This window comes from Melanaphis sacchari, unplaced genomic scaffold (genome assembly GCF_002803265.2).
Source record: "Melanaphis sacchari strain LSU unplaced genomic scaffold, SCAv2.0 Contig54_pilon_pilon, whole genome shotgun sequence".
Lineage (NCBI taxonomy): Eukaryota > Metazoa > Arthropoda > Insecta > Hemiptera > Aphididae > Melanaphis > Melanaphis sacchari.
Genome location: NW_020271380.1, coordinates 1,164,133 through 1,179,529, shown reverse-complemented (window position 1 = coordinate 1,179,529; position 15,397 = coordinate 1,164,133). Strand labels below are relative to the sequence as shown.

The 15,397-nt window shown below is 27.5% G+C and overlaps 1 protein-coding gene across 4 annotated transcripts in view; it reads right to left on the bottom strand.

Annotated features, from left to right (window-relative positions):
* LOC112599637 (kinesin-like protein CG14535) overlaps positions 1–15,397 on the bottom strand; it is a 160,481-nt gene that overhangs the window by 129,499 nt on the left and 15,585 nt on the right. For 3 of the 4 annotated variants that reach the window (XM_025346621.1, XM_025346624.1, XM_025346623.1), the window contains exon 4: positions 2,307–2,764. In XM_025346621.1, coding sequence (XP_025202406.1) covers positions 2,307–2,764 — 458 coding nt within the window. The remainder of the gene's footprint in view (positions 1–2,306; positions 2,765–15,397) is intronic. The other variant, XM_025346622.1, reaches the window with a different exon arrangement.

The following is a 15,397-nucleotide window of genomic DNA, read 5'->3' as shown; positions in this document are numbered from 1 at the left end:
TGGGTAAAAAATAAATTAAAATGTTTAAATAATATTAAACAATATAGTTATATTATTTTACAAGTATTTAGTGTTTTTAATTTGTTTTAATATATTTCTAGACTTAAGGACTTTAGTGAACTTAGTAACGGGATAAATTAAAAATCAAATATCAGATTAAAGTAATTGAAATTCAAAATAAATTAAAATACATATTTAATTTCCATTATATTTTCTATTTAAAAATAAATATCAATAGGTATAATTATTTTAATTAAGCTTGTTAAGTTTGTTAGAGTGGTATTAGGAATAAAATTTCAGAGAGAATCCGTATTAAAAAATAACGTACCACCCCATAATAACAAAATCCGTGATAATTGGAAACAGTAAATGGTAATTGTATCCCAAAGTTGTTCACACAATAAGTACTTGATTAAATTAAAAAAATATATAATTTAGCCTATTAAACATATAATATCTTTGTTTAAAAAAAATTACGTTTATTTTTATGCCTTAAACGAATTATTTTCTTACTATAAATTTAATGTATACTTTTAGGGATTTATGAAGCTATAATTTCCAAACCTTTTAGAAAACATATAATCTTAATAATTTATTAAAATGAAAAGCTCCTCTTTTGATACTGTCGGGGGTTCATAATTAATGAATACATTAGAAAAAAAACATTACTAATAAACATGTTCTAGGTTATTTATAATTTATTAAAGTATTTTGAAGTTACAACATAATGAAAACAATCCAACGATAATAATAAATATGGTTTCCCATTGAGAAATCGTAACCCCATGGACCGCCTGGGGCAAGAAACCAAAAGTTTGTCAATATCAAAATGATTGTTGTTAGAGATACAAAACTAACCACGTACATTCATGTATGATACACTGTATGTAGTTATAAACTTGAAGGGTTCATTGGTATAATAACTACAATAAAATTATCAAGCACACTTCAAATTGTCTATACAGACATCAAATATGTTCAATCGGATCAACGTTGAAAATACTTACCTACTATGCAAAAATAATAATTGTGAATTTTTGAATTTGTGATGGTTATAACTTATAAACAATCGATATTAAATTTTAAAATATCTTATAAATATTTTTTTAAATATTTATAGAATCTTATACATTTTCTTTACAGTTTTAACTAAAGCACAATTAAAAATATGCGTATGCATATTATAATATAGTTCAGTATGATGTCACACATATATCTACACATTACAATTAATAAACTCACGCAAATTTACCTACTATAAACCTATTTATATGTACTTTTATAAAATACCTAACAGAAGTGTAATTGAGGGGGGGGGTAGAAACCGTAAGACAATATATCGATTTCTTTATATAACATGCAAAATTTTTGGTGACAACAAATATATTTTTATTATCACGTATAATACGTATTATTATGTATTATGTAAGTATCCTACACATAAATTACCTATACATCATCAAATGGAGATAAATCTTACGCGAACGCTACATATGTTATAATTTGAGTGTATTCATAAGCATGCACAGACCCAAATTTCAAAGGGTGTCTGTTAGATAATTTTTCGGCACCTTTCTTTGTATAGGTCCTTTTTTTAAAACTCTGGTAAATTATTATGAATATTTAGGAATTTATAAATCATTTTATTTTGATTTTTAATATAATACCTATATGATAATTATAAACATAATAACATATTTAAAGAAAAACGGGTAAAACACGAGTCCTCAACTCCTTGGAGACACAAGTCTCAGAGTCTCAATTTCAAAATAACAATATATGCTCAGGCATTTATGGCACCTTTTCTCCTGCATATACGTCAATGAGAATACATAATATATTATACTTAAAAAGGCGCTTCTTTAGAACGTGTTGTTTCTGTCTTACATTTATAAAACATATCAAATTTGAATTTAGCAGAATCAATTTATCGTTCTCAACTTAAAAAAATATCAAATTAAATTGACCTATATTTTAAAATTTAGAGATCAGAACATTATTCGTGATTAAGAATCAACCTATTTCATGTATCTTCATTTTTAAGCTATATACCTATTATAACTATACGAGTATGTAAAAAATCACTAATGAAAAATGATCATATTTCATCTAAAAATTATGATATCGAAAAAAAGTCGACGCTTAAGAATATGAAAATCACTATACAATAGTTGAGGAGGTTTTTGTTTTGAAAACCGAGCCAAAACCGTTTGTCCCATAATAATATATTAATACGATGACCATAAGTATACGTATCGTCTTCTTAAGACACTATAATTTATAAATATTATTATCGTAGCACTGACCTCAAAAAGAACGCTGCGGCCGTCGATGAAGTCTTCGGGTCCTGCTGCGTCAAGCCGGAGGACAGCCCGTACCGGTGTCCGTAACGGTCGTCCGCGGTTACGGCCGCCGTGGCGTACATTCCGTACCGTCGTCTGCGGTAGTCGAGAGCCGCGGCTGTAGCTGATTCGGGGTCGGTCGTCGTCGGCAAAGGCAGGCGACCGCGTGTTAAACGGCGGACTTCGTCTTCGGCCTTTGCGGCGGCGGCGTACAACGCGTGCGTGTCGTCGGTGCGGTGCGTCCGACTGCGGGCGGACTGTTCCGGGTTTGCGGCACTACTGCCGTTGCGACCGCCTCCGTTCGGCGGCGACGGGACGACGACGACGGCACTGGTCCGATGACGGTGCCGGTCTTCCCCTTCCTCTTCGTCGGCGCGGCGGCCGCGGTGCCACGGGACGACGGCGGGAGATGACGGTGGCTGCTGTTGTTGTGGACCCGAAAACAAAAACAAACACACACACACGTGATTCAAGGGTCGTCGGCGCGCGGTGGCTACAGATCATAACACGGCAAAGATCGCTGGGTGGTCGCGCGGCGGCGTTCTTGTGCGCGCAGTGAAGACGATTAATGGAGAGAGGTGGAGGACAGCCGTTAGGATTCGCTCCACGCGCGCGCACAACAACAATATATCATATTAATATTATGAATTATAATAATATTATAAAAATACGTCCGCCGCCGAATCGTCTTTGAACGCCGCGCGCGCGACACGCGTACGCCGTGCTTCCGGATGCGGTACCGCACGCGCGCGCATCGGCTCCCTCCGCGGCTACATATGCGTACATACGCGTGGTATACGTGGTATTTCTTGCGATGCGTGGTTATAATAACGTCATCAATATCGTCTAATGATGACGCGCGCTCCGGCGTTCCGGCCAAATAATAAAAATAATATAATATATCCGTCGCACACGCGCCTGACGACACTCATAACGCGTCGTCAAGCTCAATGACTGAGTTTGTAAACGAAACCTAACACGAAAACGGACATCGCTACCCAATAACCGCCGTGATAATGCGCGTTTAATAAGATACTATGAATTCTGAATCTAGGTAAACAATTTCCTGGATAAAATTGTCACGGTTTTTTTTTTTTTATATATATATATAAATATCGATAAAAAATTTCCATTCGGTAAATTAACTTGAAAATATAAAACACATAGGTTTCTCATAAATTATTATTACTGCGCGAGTTTGAAAAATACCGAGCATTATTTCACAAACATTTTTTTCTTGACATTTTAAATTACAATGAGGATCTAATTAGATTTTTAAACAAAAAAAAAAAATGATTTTATTATTTTTATTTTTATCTATTTATTTTTTTTTTTTTATAGTTAAAAAATACTATTTATGGATAATTTTACTTAATAGTAAAATAAATTAATATAATAGCAATTTAAATTTATCATAAAATAAAGTTAATAATAATACATAAACTGACTGACCGTCTTCGCTCAGAATCAATTTCTATGTACTATGTTTATCAATTATCACATGTATTATAATGACTTGAGTACTCAATTACAATTTACATGTAACACCTACAGCTATATAGCAGAAAATATACTAACTATTTTTTTTCCTTTTTTTTTAAATTTTTCCATTTTTTGGCATTTTTTATTATAGACAATTTCCTTAATAACAGATATTCTTGATTTTGGATATATTTTCTCCTTAATACTTTTGTAAGCTACCATAATATCCACATAGCCTCGCGGCCGCTATTACGTGATACGACATAATATACCATTCGTATTGCCGTCGATATAATAAATTATACCACCGTATTTTACATATTATTATTTCGTAGGATTATACGATATTTATATTTACGTTCGAGTATATAGCAATCCGTTAACGCGGTTTTATTCATCATATTAATATAATACGTATATAATATGTGTATATGTATATGAAAAAATGAATGAAAGAGTGATGGAGTTTGCAAACCCGTAGCGTGTAAACGATTCGTTCCGCGTATTATAATAAAATATATTATATTGTTATGACGTGTGGACTTGCACCTTATACCCTCAACCGAACCACAAATAAGAATAATATAGCTTTAAGGTACTATATCTAACCTCATCTATATATTATATACATATGTGTAAAACTAAACTGAGTATTAAACTCAACCTAAGTCACAACCTTTAATATAGCATAATATATAGGCGAAGTGCAGGTCGTGTTGATATTTTGTATATACTTATTATAGGTATAATATATTATAGCACATATGATACATATAGGAGAAAATCGTCGGTCGAGATTTCGTGACCGTAAAAAAACAACGTATGGCAAAATACCATATCATACGCCGGCTGGCCGCCAAACTCTCCATGCAATATGCAGTATATAATACATAAATATATATATACATATATACGCATGTATTTACCAGCAATGATATTATATTCAATTATATATGAGTATATAGTCGTATCGTGAACGTGTGACATCCGAAACCTTCAGTATCCATATCGTATATAATATATATCTATATCTTTAGATGACGGACAATATTATAATACTATATGAACTAGACCATACGACACATATTTTATATACAGAATAATCCATTAAACATTATGCACTCATCATTACATAAAACACTAACATTTTTGAAAATACTTTCAAAAATAAAATACAGTATATTTTTATTTTTATTTTTTGTCTTGTACACAATTTAAATCGTTTCAAAACTATATTTTTTTAATATTTTACTGTTTTGAATAACAACATATATATTTTATTTTATTTTTCAAAGCAAAATATCATTCATAATATTTTAATCTATAAAAATCAAATTTCAGATAAGTAATTATTTATTATCAGACTTATTAGTTAAATTTCAATGAATAGTCGGCCAACATTTTTCGAAGTATTGAAGCACTGAAATATCATCCAACTTCGCTCGTTATTTTTTTAAATACTTATAACTTGTGAATAGCTTACACAAAATTCGTTTTTTTTTTATACAACCAGTACTAAAAAATACTATATACACTTTTTTTAAATAATATAATAAAAAATATATTTTTTTTTATAATGTTTTTTAACGGTTTAAAATTATGTAAAAAGAATATTTTCAATAATTTTAATAATTTTTGAAATAATAAGTGGCTTACGTTGAATGAACAACTCGGTATATTGTATCATTAAATACGATAATTGACGATAAGATCCGTCGTTTCTCGTATTGATATACGTTGCATTGGATACGCACACGTATATTGTTAATACATGCAATATGTGAAAATCGTGTGCAAAAATACTCGCAATATGCCTGCGGTCACGCCTATCGTCTTACGAACCCGATTAAAAGCGACAGGGACCGTCATCCGACTGTCGGACCGCATAAAAATAAACGTTTATCCCGGTGTTTACCATGTTATATTGCTCACTATAATACTATTATGTATATACCTGAACCTAATGTACGTCACGCTTAAAATATATGAAAATAATAATGATTAATGTCTATGTAAATTCACGAAACAAAAGTAATTTTCTCTTGACGCTTTAAAACTATATTGATTTCACCCAGAATTTACATTTAAATCTATGTATACACATATGTAGTAGGATAGTTTTATTAGTATTCAAAAAATAAAAATGTAATATTCGTTAAATCAATTGGTCCCTATAGTTGTCATGTTTAATTTTATTATGCGTTCAATGAATTTAATAACTCAAGTTTTCCGTGCTTCAGTATTGATATTGGGCCATATGGGGTGATTTTTCAGTTACCGAATATATTTAAAAATAAAAATAAATATGTTTTATATATATTATAAAAAAAATTAATTAGAACATATAACACTGTTATAGGATCATGAGTTTTGACTAGTTCTCAAAATAAACAAGCATTAATTTCGCTGTGAGATTCAGTGAAAACTTCTATAACGTTGCAGTAAATATTGTAATCGCCATTATTTTAGCCACGCTATTACACGATCCGCAGTATCGTGATTGTGTCGTAGAAGTATAGTAAAATCTAGTGTTATACATTATTTTATGGCCAACATTTCATAGCTAGTAAACTTTGTTTTTGGATATGAATATATGTCATAAATAATAGGTACATATATTTTTGTTTTAAATACAAACACCATCAAATATTTTAGTGGCTGTTAACTAACAAGTATAACACATAACTTATTAACTATACTCAAAACTCGGGTATTCATACCATAAAGAAAAATCATGATCATCATAAGATAATGATCAGTATTTAAACACAATAACAATTCATATTATATGAAATCGGAAGCGAAACGAACTTAAAAACATATACTCTATTTCACGATAAAACGTGCAATTTAATAATAGCCATGAAATTATACAACATAATAATTAAACATTAAAATATTAACTTAAAAAGGTAATTTAAATAAATTTTACTGATATGCAATTAAAAATAATATTATTTTTATTAGTATAATAAATCAAAAAACACGTCTAATATAGTTCGAAAACAATTGAAAAAACAATAAAATAAATTAAATGTACTTTATATGTATTTTAATTTATATACATTAAATTATTACATTTTAAATGTATTCCTTAGTAATAATTTTAAAAAAAACTTCTTGCATAACCTATTAATGTAGTAACGTAAAAAAAATAACTATTAAAACATTGCACTATATTTTAATAATAATATATAGTTGACACTTATATACGTAATATATAGATAAACTATTTCAACTACGTTAGCCAAACATATTATTCAAATTTAAAAAGAGCCATACGCTTAAAAAACACTGGACAAGGTTCATAAATCACGAATTCGTTTTGTTTTTATCACCTCGATAGCTTTAATTAGGTATCGGATTTATATGCAAATGCATATATATATTAAAATAAGGTTTTTGAAATTTGATGAAAATTGTCCCCGATTGAGACCATTTTTATTAAAGTTAAACTAAGTGTGAAATCACCTTTATTATAGCATCGATTGTGGACTGTACGAATCCTTGGTTAGGCGTCTTGAAGCGCGACTGATTCCGGCCACTACTTTTGGTGTTAGCACATGCAATATGATGCATTACCTTGACATGTCAAAATGTTGACTTGAAAATTGTTTGATATTATGTAAAAAATTTTAACTAAAAACAAAAATTTTATAACCATACCAATAACGTTATCATATTACTTGGACTTTTTTTCTTTTTTTTTAATTAAAAATTCATTTACAATAAATAACCAAATAATTTTCAAGTCGAAATTTTAACCTTAGAATGGCTAGAATAACACACCTAAGGCAAACGACGTCCCATGTACCATATTACATAATATTGTACGTCATCCACGCATTTTATTTATTTTCTCTAATTTCTACAACATCGGCGCATTGTTTGAAATTGTTTAAACTATATAGAAACTTCATAAACCACACCTCGTCGCCGCATCGGTGACCATGAATCACGCATTACCATTGACGCTCGTTTACATATAGGTAGTTCGATATTTATAACTGCAGTTACCGAGGTATTTATTTAACACCGAATCACCACACAGGTTTTGTTAACCCTATAAGATATGTGAACCAACAGTGGTCAATTAAAACTAAACTGAAAATATAAAGAATAGAATTTATAATATTATTTTAGTTCTTATCAACATGGCTGCAAATACTTTATACTGCAAGTATTGTTTTTTGTGACGACTCGCGGCTAGTAAAAAAAGAAATAATGTTGTAACGCCGCTGAATTTCAAAAACTACACGCATCCTATCAATTATACTATGTAGATAATATAAAAACTAAAATAAAAAAACATAGAAAGCTTACTTTTATTTTGTTAAAAATACGAGTAATTTGTTTATTCACGCTAACATAATATATAAGAATGCGATTGGTATAATAAAGGTAGGCTATTGACTATTCCTCAGTGAATTTTATTATTTTTAAACGTAAGTTTACGCAGAGACGAACCATAGATAGTCGTGAGGATGACACTAACTACTTCACTCAGAAGTAAAAGACTTTCAGTTGACAATCGTCACTCAATAAATTTGTTGGTCATTTAAAAACTCAAAATTTCTAAATCTAGTCAAAAATATTAAAGGCTACTCTCCCCATATACATTTTTTTTTAGTATTGTCCCTATGTAAGCGCGATAATACTGGTAATATATTTCAGGTGTGTATATCAATGTATACCAATGTCTAATAATTATGCTAAAATAATAATTTAATTATAAACTGTTAATAATTGATTTAAAAAAATAATACATACTCCAGTTATAAATTATAATTTATCTTAACCAAGGTATAGAAATATGACTAATATATAAGCTGATAGAAAGATATTGGTTGAAGAAGAGACTAAGTTCTCTAGGATGTTTTCAAGAAGATTTAGTCCGTCTACAGCACCCACTTAAAATATTAATAGATTTATAACATTAAATAAAAATTTCATCGCTTATTATTTATTTATTTAGTTTATTTACATCTATATACCTAAAGATATATGTTTTAAAACAAAATTTAGTCAGTAAATTTAAGATTAAAATCGGGTTAATTTATATAACGGATAAAAATATTAACTATCAAATACCAATCTAAACATCCTCCTAGTTATTTGTTGAAAACAACAATTCAAATTAATTGTATTCTATATTTTACTGCATACGCTTATTATTATAGTGTGGTATAATTTAATGAATAATAATCTTTATTTTAAATATTTATAAACTTCATAGAAATAAATTTATATTTACGTGACCATAATAAAGAATTACATATGAATCTATGCTGCACGATTAATTAATAATATTTTAATTTACACACCTTTCAAATTAAGTTATATACAACACTATCGATGATTTTCTACACAAAGTTATTTCATATATGTATAAAAATTTTAACTCAATCAATATTATTATTTTATAAGAATTTAAAACACTATACCAAAAAAAAAAAAAAGTTACATACGTTCAAAAAAATTGATGTTCTCATAAATTTAAATTTTAAATTAAATTAAATTAAAATCAAGTTTAATATCTATCAGTATAATCATTTAATGCTTTAACTAACAATAAAACATATTATATTATATATTCTTTCACATTTATTATTCTAAAGACTTTTATTCACTTAAAATTTATTTAATGGATTCTTGATACAAAAAAAAAATGAAAGGGGTTTAAGAATCAATCAATCTACCCCTATATAATATATGTAATCCTTCATCTCCACACACCAAACAAAATCACCAAATGGAACACATAGTGTTCCCATTAAAATTAAGTGTAAGAAATATACTCAGTAGAGTAATTAATCAATGTAAGGTATTTAAGTAAACTTTACTTTTATATTGATTTACAAATTATGTATCGTTGATAACTTTTTAAATTTTAGTTATGTATTTGAATATATACAACTATCAATAAATTAATGGCCAAGAATATAACTTAAACACAAATCATTTATGTTTCAATGTTTTGTTGTGAACCAAAATTATAAAGTTAATATTAAAAAATAAATAAAATTAATTAAATATTCTTAATTCTATCTTAAATAGATAGAAGAACAGGTAAACCGACAGACTACATACTAATCGCTACCACTGATAGACCACCCAGAATATGAAGAGGAGAAATCGACTAGATTTGTACAAAATATTATGAAGCGCTTTAATATACTAGCATTACATCCATACATAATAATAAAACAGAAATAAGTTTAAGATTAAATTAAACTCAATAATAACTAAAAATAAACTTTAATTATGTCTTCAAGCAAACGTTTATGGCACAATGTCCTTACACCTACATACATAAATACTATATATGCTGTAAATTGTATATACATATATATCAATATACCACGATCACGGTGATATTTGTTGACATTTTTTTCCCATCGAACCACGGGCTCAAGTCAAGTTTACCGACCCCCCAATAAATTTCACGGTCTACAGAGTAAAAGCGGGCGAATAACGCAGTTATAGGCACCGTGTGTGTCCGCCACCCTTCCAACAATTTGCACTTGTCTAATCGGATCAGCATTCCAAAGCGCCTGCAGCTGCCACAGAGGCGGTGACGGCGTTGGGAATTGCGCAAACAACATCGACACGACAGTGTCAACAAAAATATTGTGTATTGGGTTCCGGTACATACGCGTGCTCGTCCGTCCTCCTCCGTGTATGTAATATGTATATATATATATATATATATGTGTGTGTGTGAGTGTGCATGTGTATGTGTGTGTGTGTGTGTGTGTGTGTGTGTGTGTGTGTGTGCTTCAAGCAAAACAAAACCTTACATGGAGGAAGATGAGGGGTACGGTACTTTTAAATGTGTTTAGGACAATTGACAATATGTCACGGCGGTGAAGAGAGCGTACACAAAATCCACGCGGCGACCATATAGCCACCACTCTAAAATAATAATATCGCCGTTTACGGTATGTATACATATATTATAATATAGAGTAAACCGAAGATGTGTTAGTTCGTTAGAGTGACAAAGTAAATCATTCGACGACTATCCGGAGTGTGGCGGCCAAGCCTTGATGTATGACTATAAACAATAACTTATTTGAGGGTTTAGACTTTGACCTACGCCTCGCAGTATAAAATATTTTACGAAAGCTATGAAAGGTAAAAAATATATTTAGATGAAGTCATAAATGATATTATAATAATATGTTCACACACAACTGAAGCAGCGGATACAGTATTAATTACTAGAATACTGTACATGTGGAGTAGCTGGTTACCCGAATGACCGAGTAGAAGTAATTTCGTATTTACGAGAAGTAAATGGTGAAATAGGTAAAACATAGCAACGGTTAAAGAACAACGAACGGAAGTCATCAATTATACAAATATTTATCCTAATCTTAAAATCAAATCTTAGGCTTTGTCAAGTAAAACATTAAAAATACAATACAAAAATAAACCATAACTTTACATTATGTAAACATTTGTAATTTTTATAGTATGATCCAAATAACTCTTCTATTGTAGGTTAAAATAAGCATTTTAAATGTAGTTAAATTGAAAACTTTTTATTATGTCTATTTACATAGATTTATTAGTAATTATCTATTGAACAGTGATTTAACATAGACAATATTAATTTAAAATACGAATGCAAATATAAAACATTATAATAAATTTAAACTTAACCAATCCTATTATAGTACATACACATTAAATATAAATACTACGTTAATACTTAATTTATGAACTATTGATTAGGTATACTGAATAAAACTAATTATTTTACACATTTAATTAGTTTTACATTATACCTACCCAAGTTAATTTTATATTCTCGAGAAATTCTACGTAGGTATATTATACATATTTCATATAATGCATAAATAACCGTATTATTATTATATATATTATTATTAAAAATAATTATTAATACTACCTACTTTAAGCACTTTTCTAAAGCACTTCAAATAAAAAACAAATTGTAGAGGTTCAAGATTAATCAAAACTGGCAAAATTTAATCTGGTTTAAATCATAAAATACAATAATTAATACTTCATGCTTTGTCAGTTTTTTTTTAATATTAATGATTACAGACATAGTCAAAAATAAATCAGGGGTTGATTGAAGTCAACACCCTATAATAAAAAAAGAAAATATGTATATAAAAAAAGAGTCTAAGCTATATCCAAAAGAAAATTATTGTATATGCAGACGAATTAAAAAAAAAACAACCCTCCCTAAAAATACTTCCAAGTGCTATAAAGAGGAAGGTCGCTTTACTATTGTGAGAACACTGAAGAAACTTTGATTAAAGCGGATCGTTGTGGTTTGGCGTTTTTTTTTTTTTATTTGAAGTCCACACTCTCTATTATTAGAAGTAATTGTATAAGAAGAAAACATCAATACTGCAGTACATGTGTCCAATTCCAAATTCTATTCAAAAAATATACACAAGGGAAATTCATGCATTATGATTTATGATGTATTACAATCTCAACTACAGTAAATATTTTGAAAAAGCAATAATAATCATGTTCAAATATGCAAATTAATCTCAATTTTAAGTTTGTCTACTTTCTATATTATATTTTTACGTTCTAATTTTTATTTTTATTTTATCTGGAAAAATATATCATAGTAACATTATACGATATAACATACGCTTGATTAATTTATTTTAATTTATAAGTTATTATAATTATTTACTTTCTTGTATTATATCAATGTCTACTAATATAGAAAATACAAATATTCCACATAATCCATCAAAATATAAGCAATAACTGATATTTTTAATTGTTTTTAAAACTAAAAGATCTAGCTCAACTAATTTTTAACAAAATATAGTATATCAATCATCTATAACCAATAATAAAACAGTGAAATTGTAAGAGTTAACTAAATGTTTATGATTTTATTAATGAATTACATATATAAAAATGTGAACATAAACTTAATTTAACCTCTAACTCAACTCAATAGAAAAAAATCGTCTGTTTAATATTTAATATTCAAAACTTTAAATTATCAATAATCAATATTATTTATAAAATTAAATTAAGCTGACAAAGAATCTATTTTAAAATATAAAAATATATAATACATATTGCATATAAGCCTTATACTGAAGCAGGGAAATAAAGACACATGTATTTAACACTCAGTCTTTAAATTCATTTAAATAAAAATAAAAGTATAAATAAATGTTTTGAAAATAAAATGTAAGTATGCAGCTAATTAAATCGAACGTTTTTTTTTTTTTTTTTTTTTTTAATTACGCTTTTAAAGAATACCTTTTTAAATAATGTATTAATTTATTATAATAATATACCGCATATTAAATTACTATTAATGGTAGTATGATCATTAATATTATATTACCTTGGTTATTTTTTATATTAATATAACCAGGGCTTGCAAAGTTATAATAACGTTACGACTATAACGTTATATTTGACAAAAAACGATTAAAATTTGTAAACGTAATTACAATGGAAAACAATAAAACATAATTAAATAACATAAAAAAAAAAAAAAACGATTAACAAAATATATGATATATCATCAAACAAAACATAACGCAAAACGTTATATAATATGGTATATCATTAAAAAAAAAAAAAATTAATTTCAATTATTTAATTAATAAATTATAAAATATAATAAAATTTTTAATTCTGAATAACGATAAACGCAAAAGTTGAATAACGTTTTAATTGCAAAATTTACGAGTATAAAACGTTTTAATTTTAAATAACGTATAACAAATTTTTTTTCAAATGCAAGCCCTGAATATTTAATTCTAATAAATAAAAAATACGGAATATTATAATTACTTATAATTTGTTTATAGATTCGATGTTTAACTATTTTTAAAATATATATAATAAAATTATAAGTAAAAAAACTCAAACTACTACATCCGTAAAATATGAAAATAATTATCATTATAGGTAAAGTAATTATTATGATAATTAATAACTCAAAATATTATTATTTGTATTAACATCTCAAAATAATTTTTTTTAACAAATAATATTCAACATTTAACAAACAAATTATGCTAGAAATGTGTTGACATCGTTAAAAAACAATTACGTGGAAAATGTTCTTGAGTATTCCATGCACGTATAAGAACCTTCACTAGGATAAAAATAAAAAAAAAGAAGAATAAATATCGTCGTTGGTTAGGTTGGGAAAATTGCATGGCTGCAAATGGTTTTCGAGGATATTTCTACGAGACGACTTAATGTGACTGACCAGTATGGCAGCATGTATGGGGAGAAACCGGAACAACATGTAAGGAATACTAAAGACAATCGTTTGAAAAAGGAAGGAAAAATTAGCGTTGTATTTGCAATGACACTTTTACTATCAGAATACCTAATAAGTCAATTTGGATACATTTGAATAAGTTATAAATTTATATTTTGATTTATGAAAGAACTAAATTGAACAATTTAAATCATTGCTTTAGTTTCTCAATATTTATTGATAAAATATAGAAATTGTACTCAAAGATATACATTTATTGTTATCCATGATTTTATTTTTTCATAAAAGACAATTCCCATATATTTTTAAATATGGTGTGTAAGCAGTGTATAATATTATAATATGTATTAAAAATTCTTCTAACCAAAATCGTAATTTAAAAATACCGAATTCTATTTTTTATTGATTATTGAGAGTTTCTGAAAATTAATATTTGTATGCTATATGAATACGATTATATTTCAGTACCTTAAAACTGCATTAAAATTATGAATTATGTATAAAATTAAAAATTAAAATAAATTTTTTTAAATTTAGTGAATTTATCTAATTAGCATAAATTTACATGGCTGTCTCCAGCGTTCGCATGATATTCATTTACGTCCAACAATGGTTTTTACAGTTTTAAAAAATTTTTCTTCTTACCTTCGTCTCCTATAAGATTACGGTAGTTGTGGTAAATATTTCAATTACTATACTAAGTATTAAAAACATTTTATATTCTAAAAAATGTTACGAAAATCAGCCGACTACCCAGGATTTTTTTAAAGTGAAGTGCTTTAATTAAATATTTAAATACTACTAAGAGAGAGAGAGAGCTGTTCATACATCCATCATGAAGACATACGATTATATTAATAAATTATATAATACGATTAACTTTTGAATATTTATCTAATCTGAAGTATTTAGCAAATAGGATATTTTTAGATTTTATGTTAATATCACCGAAAGAGTACTTTCCTGTGCTAACCTGTGCTTTAAAACTCAAAACCCCCTTGTCTACGTTCTTACAAAGAATATTATGCGTTAAACATCAAATTATATGTTCAAAATATTTATGTTTGTGATGTTGCGATTAATAACAATTTAATAATTTAACTTCATTTTTTTAAAGAACTGCAAATTATACACAACTAAATATTAATTCAAATATTGAATAAAATAAAATTATAAAAATATTTCCTATTTTATACAAAATACATAGATATTAATTCAACCATAAATTTGCTAGTTAAATATAAAAATTTAAGCTTATATTTATATTTATATTATAAATTAATAGCTTTAAATATGATGATAAAATATACTGTAG